Raw genomic sequence first — 12,781 nt, 5'->3', positions numbered from 1 at the left:
ATTTTTTGAAAAAAGAAGACAAAATCCTGTATGTGTGTGTCTCTGCGGTGGGTGTGTGCATGTACTTACAGCTCAGTGAAAGCAGAGAGTTTATCAATTTGTGTCTCCTTTTGGGGCTGAATGTATCAGGGTCACTAATACAAGTTTCAGAAGGGGAGAAGGAGGAATTTAGAAGGAAAACATATGCATGTGTATACATACGTGTGTGTATGCGTGTGAGAGAGAAAAGGACAAGGAGAAAGATTGATTTTACTAATAATTCATCCTCCCCTCCCAAACTTAGGGACTCGTAAGATGATGATAAATACAGGGAATGTTAATTGTTGCAGAAATGTGGAAATGCGTATCCAGAGATGTATCTGGGAAAAGGAGAAGGCCGAAAAATAGATTCTGGGACCCATCTCCTCACTTAGCTGTGTTACATTGAGCAAGTCTCATAACCTCCCCACTCCTCTTCGTGAGATGCAACGTGGAGATGATACTCCCTACTCTGACACGGCTGAGTGATTCCAATGAAGTAACCCATGTGGTCGTGTTTTCTAGATGGTGACACGTGATGCAGAACTTAAGCTCTCCTTATTCTTAATAAATACGGTGCATTTCAAACAGAGTAAGAAAGTCATACTGGAGATGTGAAGCCTCACGAGTAACTGAGATGCAAGCTTTTAATGTCTGTCACTTCCTGCCTATTTCTAACTTAATTTGTTTCTGTTCTTGAAGAAAAGCTGTGACATTTGTTGGAGTTACATTTCCCAGTGGTAACGTTTTCTGGTATTAGCCATACGAGGAAGCCTGGGTGCTTTTATATTGGTTGGGCAGATAATGAGGGAGGGGAAGGTAAAAGAATCAAGAAGACAAGGGTTAGAAGGGTCATCAAAATATAGGTGTTTGACATTTTTCAACATAGTTTTCTCCATCTAGAATACTTAACCATGTGGAATGAGAGGGTACTAAAAAAAATAATCCTCACCCATTATGCTTAGGTATTGTTGAGATGTTTGTTCTTGTCACTCATATAGATCAAAAGGAAATTTTATGTGCAGAACTAAGAAGTTAGGCTATACATATAAGTAGATTCACCAGAACTCCATTAATACATGCTAAATCGTTAAAAGTTGTGAACTAGGAACTGATTCATTTTCCATTCCAGTAAATATGTACATTTTTGTAAATATGTTTCTATTGGTAGCTATATAAATTCTATAAATATATATATATGTGTGTGTATATGTGTGTGTGTGTGTATATATATATATATATATATATAAATTCCTGTGCTTTATGAGATGTTTTCTTAAAAATTACAAGCAAAGTTAGGCAACACTGTTATCTTTGGATTGTTTTCTCAAAGTTGTCATAGACTAGCTGTAGTTGCAATTGGGAACTTTGTCAAACTATACAATGCCTTCCCCAAAGAAGCTTAGATGCTTGCTTGGGAGGGGAGTTATCGAGGTTGAAAACACTCCTTGTTAATTCTTACATGGCTCCGAATGCAGAACCACTCAAAGCATTAAAATACCTGTTTCAGAGGTCAGTGCATTTTGTATCAGCAAATTATCTTTTCAATAATACTTTCCTATTTCTCATACCACATATGGGAATGCATCTAAAAGAAACGGCTTGAATGAAGAAATCTGTTTCAGAATTCGTCCCCAGACAATATTACATCGACTTTCAAATGGGCTACAAAGATTATAGACAGAAATTCTATATGGCCTGTGGAATTTCCAGATTTTCTTTATTCTCTTTCTGGTTGCCTAACTCTTCTCTTACTGTTCTATTTATCAACAATATAAGGTTTCACAAACAGTTGTCTGTGGACAGCATGTTCTGAATTCCTTGGCAAAAAGATGACCAAAAAAAGTCTGAGGAGGGACAAAACATGCTGTTTTTCGTTTGGTTACAGGCTGATACATGGCAGATTTCACGTCATCATTTTCGTCAACCACAAGCATGTGCTATAATGCTTATTTTCATAGCTGCTTCATTTGAGCAGTATCAGGTGACACTTAGCATCTTCACAATCATTAAAGCCCTATTTATGTTTGCTTAGGTTGGACAGACAGTTCTGGAAAATGTCAGAGAGCAACTTGTGTTCACCTCACATAGAAGTGAGATGAAGAATGACTGATGTCAGTATAGAGTTGATCTATATGCAGCATATTTCATTCTTATGGAATATTTTCCAATATGTTTTGATTTAATGGGAGATTGATTACTTAAACTAAATGGACATAAACATTACTTTGTATTTCTGCAGTTCTGAAGTGATTTAAAAAACGTTTAGAGTCCTTACCAAACGCCTAGTTTCAGGTAGGATGTTTGCTGGGTTGGTGCTGTGTCCCTAATTAAGTTTTTATGGGTAAACTGTGGATCCAGATTAGCTCTTCCTCCAGTTGGATTATCTATTTTCTGGATCGTAAAACTGTCACTGCATAACCTAGAAACCTCTTTAAAGATGCATGTTTGGCTGCATGTGTTATCCAACAGATGTCTGGATAGTTAGAATCTCTTGAGAGTATTATAACTTGTGGTTTCAGTTACAGTAAGCAATCCAAGTGTTTCTTTGGTCTTGCTCCTCTTCAGTTCTGGGAGAGTCTGTAGAAGAAATTACAGAGGGTATTTCGTTTCACTCTTCCCCGTTCCCTTTTTCCTTTATTCTTTGTCTCTGTCTTCAAAGTTTCTTTTTATCTGCTTTTGAACTTGAGGTCACTGAATTGGTTGAGCAGTGTCTACATGCCATCTTGCCTCTCCTGGTCCCCAGTTATCACACTGACATTCAAATTTTGAGCATGCTACTATGATCAAAAACATGCTACTATGATCAAAAACTACTTATGATTTATATTTGATACTTGTCCAGAAGGTGGGTTTTAGAATGGCTGGTTCAGATTTGTAAGCCCATATCCTGATGCTTAAAGTGCTTGTCAATTTCCCTTCCAGCTGAGCATCGTATGTGCACAAGTCTGAGAATGCGGGTATCGCCGAAGGCTGGAGATTCTGTGCATGAGTTTGTGGCTTCAGAGGGAGGAAGGTTCTGAGAGGGGAGATACGCTAAGGGAGCTTGCTGTCTGGGCCAGGAGCAGTGGGAAACACTTGGCCACTGAACTGCTTGTCACCTGAGATGTTTGCCTCAGGTGTGTGTGTGCTGTGTTTCTTACAATAATGTAGTAAATGACAGTCTACTAGTAACGTCAGGTTCAGTGGGCTTTAAATTTCTACTGCTCTTTTGAACCTGAACTTAAATATATTCAGACAGGTTCAGACAGTTTTCGCTTCATTGTTTCTGACAGTACTATGACATGGAGATTATAAGTCAATGCTAAATGTGTCTGGAGAAAACACCTCTATACACTGGAAAACCTCCGTCTGCTAATCAGTTATTATGTTGTCATAGTTAGGTATCTTTTTATCATTGCTTTAGTGTGTAAAAGTTGTAATGATAAGAAGATCATTGTAATTCAAGTGTCCTAACAAATTTAATCTTTGGTCTGGTTCAAGAATACATCTTATTTGTGACAAGTTTTAAAAGAATTATTGTCCAACATTTAAGTACTGAGTGTGAAGGTACTTAGTGCTCATCAAATTGACAAAAAATAGTGGAAATACATGAGAAAAAATGCTAGTATACCTAATATACAAAAAGCATTCAGAAATCAATGAAAAAATTGCTTTCTTAAAAGCATGGAAAACTGGCCAAAGATAAAACACAGGAAGAAATGGCCTAATCACATAATTTTCAGTTTCATTAATACTGAAAGGCATGCAAATTGAAACAGTTAGATACTTTTAATCTATAATACTAATAATAAATATTAAAAAATATGAATATCAGTACAAACTTTCTGAAACATTTACCACTCACAATGAAATACGTAAATGTAAATGTATATATATTTTTGGTGTCAGCAACTGTACAAAAATATTTTCAGGAATTTTTATCTACTAAATTATTCACATAAATAACACGTATATTTGTACACACACATGTGTGTGTGTTGGGGGGTTATCCAAAAGATGTATGTCTATAGAGAACTGGATAATTTCTTGTATAGAGAAGAATGAATACTGTGCAGCCCTCCAAAGGATTGATCTGCATATACTGACATGAAATAGTTTTCCAAGATAATATTGCTGGTGAAATAATCATGTGATAACACTGTATGAACAGTGGTATGAGTACGTATGTACAGCTGAATTGTACTCAGCATGCTGTGTGATGACAGGATATTATGTCCAACTTCTACTTTCTAAATACTTTGTAACTTGATTTTTAAACAAGAGATCTACAATGTTTTGAAGTTAAAAAAATGTTTGAAAAACAAATGAAGGGAGATCTCCATGGTAGTCAAACATGATTTATCTTGATATTCATCTGAAATGATAATTTCCAAATTGGATAACTCTCACTCTTCTTTTTTCCCCTTTTCATTAGTGTTAAGGTGCAACCCCCATGTGGCTCTTGTTTAGAAATTCTTAACTAGCATTTAAATGGATTGTCCCAGGGCTCAGACAAACAAATGTAGTTGTCTGATCATTAACAATGATAACTTTATAAAGGAGGAGAAGATAATAGGACTGTCTCTCTTTTGACATAGTTTGTGATCATTGGTCCCTGTGTCAGTGTTAGATGCCAGGTTGTTGGTGAAGGTTGGCTATTTTGATGTAGCATCCAAACACTGTTATATGTATTTATATTTGTAATAATCATGACTGTTCTTTATAAAAGCCAGGGTGAAGCAAAGGATTCTTTTTTTTTTTTAATGTAGAAATTAGCTACTAGCTTCTTTTACTCTAATAGCAAGCATTCTGATCCACAAGGGTTTCTAGACTCAATATCTATGAAATGAAAAGTTTGTTTAAGTACTTTCTTTACTTTTCAGTCATAAAATATTCTACCCACACATCCAGGTTTTATGTTCCTATTTTTCTTCTTCTCTTTTTATCAACAGCATGTTCCCCAGTGGATGGTTACCACATTACCTCTTTTAACTGAAGCAATAAAGTTAATTGGAAGCACATTCAACTTACTTAAGAGCTGCAGTCAATGGTGTTGTCAAGTGTTTATGCTTCCTGAGAAGGAGGACATGTTTTTTCTAGTGGATTTGACTCTGATAATCACATATATCCTAAAACTCATGTGTGCTGGCATGTAACTTTTTCAGTAACCCAATGTATCCTTTACTTCTACCCAATAGTAGAAAACTTAACCTCATCAATTCTGAGTATTCATAGTCCCACCCAATGATATCTTCACTGCTCTCAGTTTAAAACAATGTCCCACTCAGAGTTGAAACCTCTTCTCGGATTCTTCCCTCAGCCTCTCCCTACGGATTGCCTCTGCTTTCCCAGTGTTAGTCATGAAAATTGTCAATTAGAAGGTTGCTGTCTGCTACTTGGTCTTGTCAGTTCATTCCTAGCTTAGCCTCTGTTGCAGACACATCCCCTCCCCCGACTCTTGTTTCTCTGTGCCCTCTCTGTCCAGAGCCCTCACCCCCAGCCCCACCACCCCAGCAATGGCACGTTTACTTGAGTTCAGCTTCACGGTCTTTGTGATCCCACCAAGGTGCTCAGCTGGGGTGGCCTATGCCATTTCTTCTGCCACGGGGTACCCACATCATAGCCATGGGACCCACCAGCAGGCCCAGAACTCTCTCTGAACTGACTTCTGGACCCTTGTTACGGGGCCCATGGGAACTTTAGGATCATTTCACCAGAGACCTAGGAGTTGAAGGAAACTAGGAAGAGGGATGTTTCCAGGCTTTTTAAACTTAGACACACCCTGTTGCTATCTCGACTTCCTTATCCCCAGAGCTTTTTTCAAGAAGTGAATCTGTGAAACAATAGCTTCCCAAAAATCTCAGACAGAAAATGAGAGAGTGAGTTATGATGCCTTGTTATATAGTCAGATTCTTCAAATTTTAAAGAGAAATCATGTTATGTTCTTCTTTGACCAAGACTTCTCTCTCACTTTTAATCATTCTGCCCTTCCTATATTCATACTTCCTTTGTTCTATTCCTGGGTCCGGGCTTTGTTTTGCCCTTTCTTCCAGTGGTCAGGTGTTAGTGCTGATGGAATTGAAGTGAGGAACTGGGTCTGTGGGCCTGCGTTACCTTTCGGGCTTTTCTCTTGACTCAGTCCAAGACTCTCAAATTCCGTGTTCACACTGGGGAAGTCTGTGGAGGGTGGGGAGGAGGGGTGCTTATGTTAAAGATACATAACAAAAAAAAATCTCAATTAATAAGACATGTCCTATTACATGATTGGAGTAGTCTTCATCTGAAGTATAGCAAACTACTGTGTAATCATTTTCTGTGTTTTAGGACAAACATTGAAAAGGTATAGTTTTTAGAAAAACACTAAGAGAACTCTTTTATTAATACTAGTATCAGTTCTGTTAAACCAGAGTGTTTCTAAACAGTGTAAAAAGGAATATTAAAAATGTATTGGCTTTTCCTTGAATTAACAAAGGAATTCTGACTTGGGGAATTGCAGGAGTATATGCTAAGTGTGACAGCTTACATCCAATATAGTCCATACAGGGGAGACATACGTTGTGGTTAAGACCATTGACTCTGATAGCAGACCACCTCATTTTAAATCCTGGTTCTACCACTTAATAGCTGACGTAAGCTCTCTTAGTCTCAATTTTTCAATTGTATAATGAAGTTAAAAAAATATATCGCATGGTTGGAAGCCTTAAATGGGATATTTCACATAAAGTACTTAGCACAATGTCTGGCATATTCAGCCCTAAGAAAGTGTTTGCTAATATCTTTGTGATGTTTATTTCCCTTTCTATTGAAAATCTCGTGAACTAAACAATAAAACTAAAACTGAGGTACTATTATCAAGAGATAAACATAGGTGATTTCAGCTAGCCAGTGGGGAGATTTTAGGCTGTGTTATACACTAATTTCATATAGGTTTGAGTCAGGGAAGTGAGGAGGAAAAAAAAAGAAAAAGCTTAAATAGGAGCAAAATAATAGCAGAGTGGATTTTGTGTTTTAGTAAGAAAATTTGGGGAAACTCTAAATATCTGTAGACCATCTAAGAATCATGGGTTAAAGATATATGTAGACCACACAAGGATCATGGGTTAATGATTTTGTCTCCTTTCACCCTTGCTGGAAAAACAACATGTACTGGTTGATTCTTAAATAATCTGATCTACCCTCAACAATGTTTAACAAAAAAAGTCATAGCTCTGCTTTTCCATTACAGCTTACTAGTAGTAGTGTCTTTTGTCTGCAGTTGTTCATTTTCTTGTGCTTTACTTATCCCTATTTTGAAATTTACAGATATGGGTTCCTGGTTATTAAAGCAAAGTTTGATTTATGTCCCATCACTAAGAAGAAGCTAAACCACAAAGAGCACATTAGCTATTTAATATGTTTCAGGCTATAGATGAATTGATTTTTTTAAGGTTTGCTTTGGAGTAATGCAAAGACTTGGGAACAAAAAACTATATTGAAAAGATGAAGTTATAATGAGAGTTATTCCAACCATTTATTCTGGTTGGAAAATTTAGGGCTATGTTAAGTAATGTAATACTCGTCTACAGAAAAAGGCTAACATGATTTTGATGGAGTCATCTGTCTTTGCAAGGCAAACTAGGAATTGCTTTTATTTAAGAAGAAAAAAAGACACTCAAACCACTTGATGAGTCCAACACTATTCATGACTTGCAGCGCTGACATTCTATAGATTGATGGAGTCTTCAAGTGTGGAAATACTGAGTCATACAGAAGATGAAATGTATTAATAATGAAAAAAAATATTTATGCAGTCAGCAGATTGTCAGTTAAGCTGGTTTAGATTATAAGAGTCACCCAACAGAGACTCTGTCAGGTTGCAAATTATTCTGGCCACAATTATTTGAAAATGAATAAAGCAAACAGAGTGAATTGATATGCCCCAGATCATTTTATTTCTTCTTCCTCCTCCTCTTTCTCCTCTTTCTCCTCCTGTTCTACTTTTGAAATGGGAAAGGAAAACTGTTGACTCTGTATCTAAGCATAATGCTATCATTACACATTAAAAAAACTTAAGATGGAACTAATTTTTCTGCATTCAGGGAAGTGTTGCTTTTTCCCACTATACAAGTGCTATGAAACAGAAATCATGCCTTGTGGTTCTATAAGGTGCTTCTGTGTGTCCTTCTGTTTGTTCCATCTCCCTTTGTGTAGTCTTTTTTGTAGATTGTCTTAATGTCGCCCATCAATGACTGACTTATTGTGTCTGTTTTGTAATGACATCCATTGTTTTATAAAATCCGTTGACAAGCTGAAGGACAGGAAATGAAATCACTGCAGCTACTTTAGTGGCAATTGAAAACCATCCTGGCTCATTTTAACCTTTCAATCTGACACCCAGCCCAGGCAACTATAGCTTTTAGATCAAGGATCAAGAAGACAGCCTGGGATCCTAGCACAACAGCAGTCAAACTGCATTTCTACCCACTTGTTTAACAGCCTTCTCTTCTTGTTTTGGTACTTGGTTTTAAACAACTTAAAAACAACCATTATTCAGTGTCTTTACTCTTCTGAACAAGTATGCTGTGGGACAAAAATATAGTGACTCCGAGTGGGTATAAGCTGAAAATGCTATGCTAATTGCCCACATCAGAAATTAGTCAACGGACTGTATCAGAACCAAATCAGAGTCACATTTTCTGTCGCCTCTATGATCAACTTCTTCCTAATCATTTTAGCTTTGAGCTGGAATTCCTTCATGCTCACATACTTTTCTCTTGTCACTATTTTTTAACTTATCTGTAAATTTTATTTTCTGGCTATGAGGTATGGAATTTTTATAAACCATCTTAAATATTTTCTGAAGGAAAAAGTGATAAAAATAAGTAAATTTAGTCACTACTTTATTCCACAAGAGTCATTGTGATGGTTGCTGAAAACTATTAAGTGAAGCACTGCCTACATGCCCCCAAAGATTGGTTACATCCTTTCCCTGCAATATCAGTTCCTTTTGAGATTAGAAATAAGATTTCATTTGTATTATTTTATTTTATTTATTATTCACTCACACTCTAGGAAGATCGAAATCTTAACCACAGTTAAGAATGTGTATGTGTAGGTATGACTGGAACATTATGCTGTATACCAGAAATTGATACATTATATCTGACTATACCTCAATTAAAAAAACAAAGAATTTGTGCTGTGCAAATAGCACTGCTCTAGTCTAGAGCTTTTTGGTCATCTACTATGTGGGTTGACTTTTTGAAAATTATGAGCTCAGGCACAGAATTTCCTTAGAGATCAGGTCATCCTGAGGTCATACCTCGCAGATGCCTAGACTGTCTTTTTGGTCTCTTTATCCAGTGCACTGTGGATGATGCCCGTTTTTGAGTGCTACAGTATGAATGCTTTTCTTCTTTCTCATTGTCACCTCTTCTAGGTCTACAGCATCAAGACAAGAGCAAGGAATCACCATGGTACTGAAACACACAGTATTAGCAGGTCAGGTTGGAGCGTGAACCCATGGGCCCACTGGGAAAAGATGCTGCCAGGGTTTGTCATTCTGCAAGGGGACACAACGCAGTAGACGTGGAAGGAGAAGAGGAAGTGTTATCCAGCTGACTTTGGTTTGGAGCCTTTTCTTGAGAAAGTAGAGTGGGTCCTAGACATTGAAGAAAAGCATTTTTGTTTATTTCTTCCCTCATCTGAGCCTTTGCCAACTGTGCGACTCTCTTATTTTTTGTCTTGCTTTTATCAATACAAGGTTTAATTTTTGTTTCAGTTTGACTTTTTTTTTTCTTTTGGAACCAGTCCCCTTGCCAGGAAAAGATGAACCACAAAGAAAATGCTCTTTCAGGAATACAATTCTGTAGTTCTATGTGCATCTATTTTTGTAGAAATACAGAAAGTTTGACTTAGCATCGGTGGGCTATTTTGAGGGATGTGTTTTGTTTTTTTTTAATATTGTAAAAATTGTTAAGTTCTGTTTAAAGAACTAGCTCTCAGAGAAGCACTGGCAAAAATGTTTAAAATGCTTGTCTTTAAGATGTCTGTGATATGCTCTGTGCTTTCTAGGTTACCTCAAATGTTTGTTAGTTTCTCCTTTTTACAAAAGTAGCACCATAGCCAAGCCAGTATAGTATTGTTTTACATTAAATCTCAGAGAAGATTAAACTCCATGCTAGCTCACTTAGCTTTGAGGTGCATGTATGGCTTGAAAAGGAAGTTTTAAAATGACCACTCTAAAGAAAGCCTATTTCATTGCTTTGATTTCTCCCAAAGAGTACTTAGAAGTTGACTAGGAAGAAAGTTTGCATAAACTTTCAATTAGATGGAGCATTTTCCTTGAGTATATAACCCTCCCAGTCCATCCGACTTTGATAATTGGAAACAGAGTTTATATCCAACTACTGGAAAAATGCATTTAGCCATGCTACTTTTGAGTGCCAGTGACTTCTTTTTCTCATTTATAATTATTCATTCATGGCAATTTTTGTCATATTTTAAGTGAATTTTTTTCCTGAAGATAGTTTGAAGGGAAAACATTTGGGAATGTACTAGACACATCACAGAGCCTTTAATTCAATGGCTGTTTCTGAGAGTGTTACCCATCATTGTCAATTGAAAAATAATGTATTGCATATATAATATTTTAAACATAGGTTTTTGTAAGTCTTTGTTTAAATTTAGTTTTAGTTGATTTAATTCTTTTTAAGAAAAAAAATTGGGGGCAAAATAAATTTAAATTGGGATTTATACTACAATTACTGAAAGTAGGTTAATGAATTGACAGTTTGCTATTTGAAATTTATTATTGAGAACTCAAGATTCAACTTGACATGGCCCTTAGGATCTAAAGAAGAAGTTGAGATTGTCATTAAGTTGCTGTTATAAAAGATTAAGATTATAAAAATAGCAGTTATTGGTATTTTAAGGACTTTCAATGCAAAATCTGGTCTTTCAGCTGTTTCCAGAGATGGGTCATGTTAAAAATGTAGTGTTTTATAGAAGTTTTAGTTTGGTTAAAAAAGAAAGTTTCTATATTTTTTCCCATCCCCGTCCTCACCCATGTGAAATACAGTGTTTAGTGAATCACCATCTTCTATCTTAAATTGCATATCTCATGTGTGTGAACATTTTAGATATTAAGAACAAAACAATCTCTGCTTGACTATGCAGAGTTCTCACAGATACTTTTCAGATATTTCCCTTAACTCTATTTTTTATGCATAAGCCTTCTTTCCTGGTGCATCCTAAGAGTTACAAACCTACATACTCTGTTGTATTGTCATCACCACTTTGCTTCTTCTTAACCAGACTCCCCTTAACACAGTATACACATTTTTATCTAATGCGAGGTCCAAACTTAAGGTATCTTTCACTTACTTATGATATGAACTTAGATTTCTAGAGAGTGGCTTGGTTAAATTATCTACATTTTGATCTGCAATTTGATTTGATACAATTGTTTGTAATTTGCCCCAATCTATGGAGCACTGAGTTGAATGACTCTATGAAGTTGGTTTGATTTTGTGTCTGCCTGAATTTTCAAAGACAGGTGTTCAGTAGCTCCCATGGAACGACTCACTAGGGATTATTTCCCCTCTCTTCCTTTGGAAGCTCTCAAGTTCCTTTGTAGTTCCTCTTAGAACAGTGTTGTACTCCATCTCATTCAGATCATTCAATTGGATTTTCCCAGTTAAGAGGAGAAAAGCATTAACTTTGTTCCTTCCTTACTCTCCACTGAATTGAACTGAAGGAAAGAGAGCAGACCCTGAATTTAGATTCTGCCCTGTGTCACTACTGGTAAGTATATGCTGAAACATTCCTTGGCTCTGGAGGCCCAAGAAAAGTTGGGGACCTGGGTTCTGCTGTACACAGGAGAGATCTGTAAGTGAATCCCCCATGGAGAACAGGCCCAGGTGTTGTTGGCACATTGCAAGGATCAGATCCTTGCATATACAAGGAGTGGATCAAAATCTCAGTAAAAATGAATGAGTGCTTGTCTGTATAATTGTCTGGCATCCCAATGTTAAGATCGTATTACCCTTACCACCAGAAGTCATGAAAGAGGATGAGTTGTAATTTAGCATGATATTCTGAACTGAAGTTTAAAATGCTACCACTCTCTGGGTCTGGTTTTCTCATATCAAAATGATGTTATTCAACTTGGAGGCTTCCAGACTGCTTTATTTGAGGGCTACCATCTCCCTCCCCAGTTTCATTTGGAACCACTCCACCTTCGGTTATTCTTCAAGTCAGACTTTATTCAAGGTTTCTAAAGATCTGTGAGGGAGCTAGACCCTAGAAAATCATCTCATTTATTTGACATCTAATCTATGCTTTGACCAATAAATTATCATGAGCTAAGAAACAACAAGATAATGACAAATTCATTCCTAACAGCTTATTTGGTTCCTCATTGTTTATTTGAAAAGCAGCTCTAAATGTTTAAAAACCAATGTTTCTTCTTAAGAAGGTTAACCATCCTTCCTAACCTTCCCCTTTAATTTTTCTCCTTTCTTTTTCTTTTTAAGATTATTTACATTATTATTTTGAGCAAATGGGGCAGGATCATTCTACATATCGCAAATGAGAACAAATGAATTGCAAATAATCGAGGAATTAGTTTCTTTAATGTTATAACATACTTTAAAAGAAAAAACAAATTCTAGGCACCAGCATAAAACATGTCTTTGAGGAAGTTGTTATTCATTATGCAAATAGCAATCAGAGACTATGTTTCAAGAGACTGTGTTCTATCCTTGAGTGTCTCTTGGTTACCTTATGTTTGCCAAATTAA

At 36.4% G+C, this 12,781-nt stretch overlaps 1 protein-coding gene across 4 annotated transcripts in view; it reads left to right on the top strand.

Annotated features, from left to right (window-relative positions):
• The window catches only part of VGLL3 (vestigial like family member 3), a 38,695-nt gene extending 28,936 nt beyond the window's left edge, over nucleotides 1-9,759 (top strand). For all 4 annotated transcript variants that reach the window (XM_074361452.1, XM_074361449.1, XM_074361453.1 and 1 more), the window contains exon 4: nucleotides 9,419-9,759. In XM_074361452.1, coding sequence (XP_074217553.1) covers nucleotides 9,419-9,462 — 44 coding nt within the window. In that variant the 3' untranslated portion in view covers nucleotides 9,463-9,759. The remainder of the gene's footprint in view (nucleotides 1-9,418) is intronic.
• Nucleotides 9,760-12,781: the final 3,022 nt, after the last annotated feature.

This window comes from Camelus bactrianus, chromosome 1 (assembly GCF_048773025.1).
Source record: "Camelus bactrianus isolate YW-2024 breed Bactrian camel chromosome 1, ASM4877302v1, whole genome shotgun sequence".
NCBI classification, from domain to species: Eukaryota; Metazoa; Chordata; class Mammalia; order Artiodactyla; family Camelidae; genus Camelus; species Camelus bactrianus.
The sequence above is the reverse complement of the archived record's forward strand: the minus strand, read 5'-3'. Positions and strand labels throughout refer to the sequence as shown.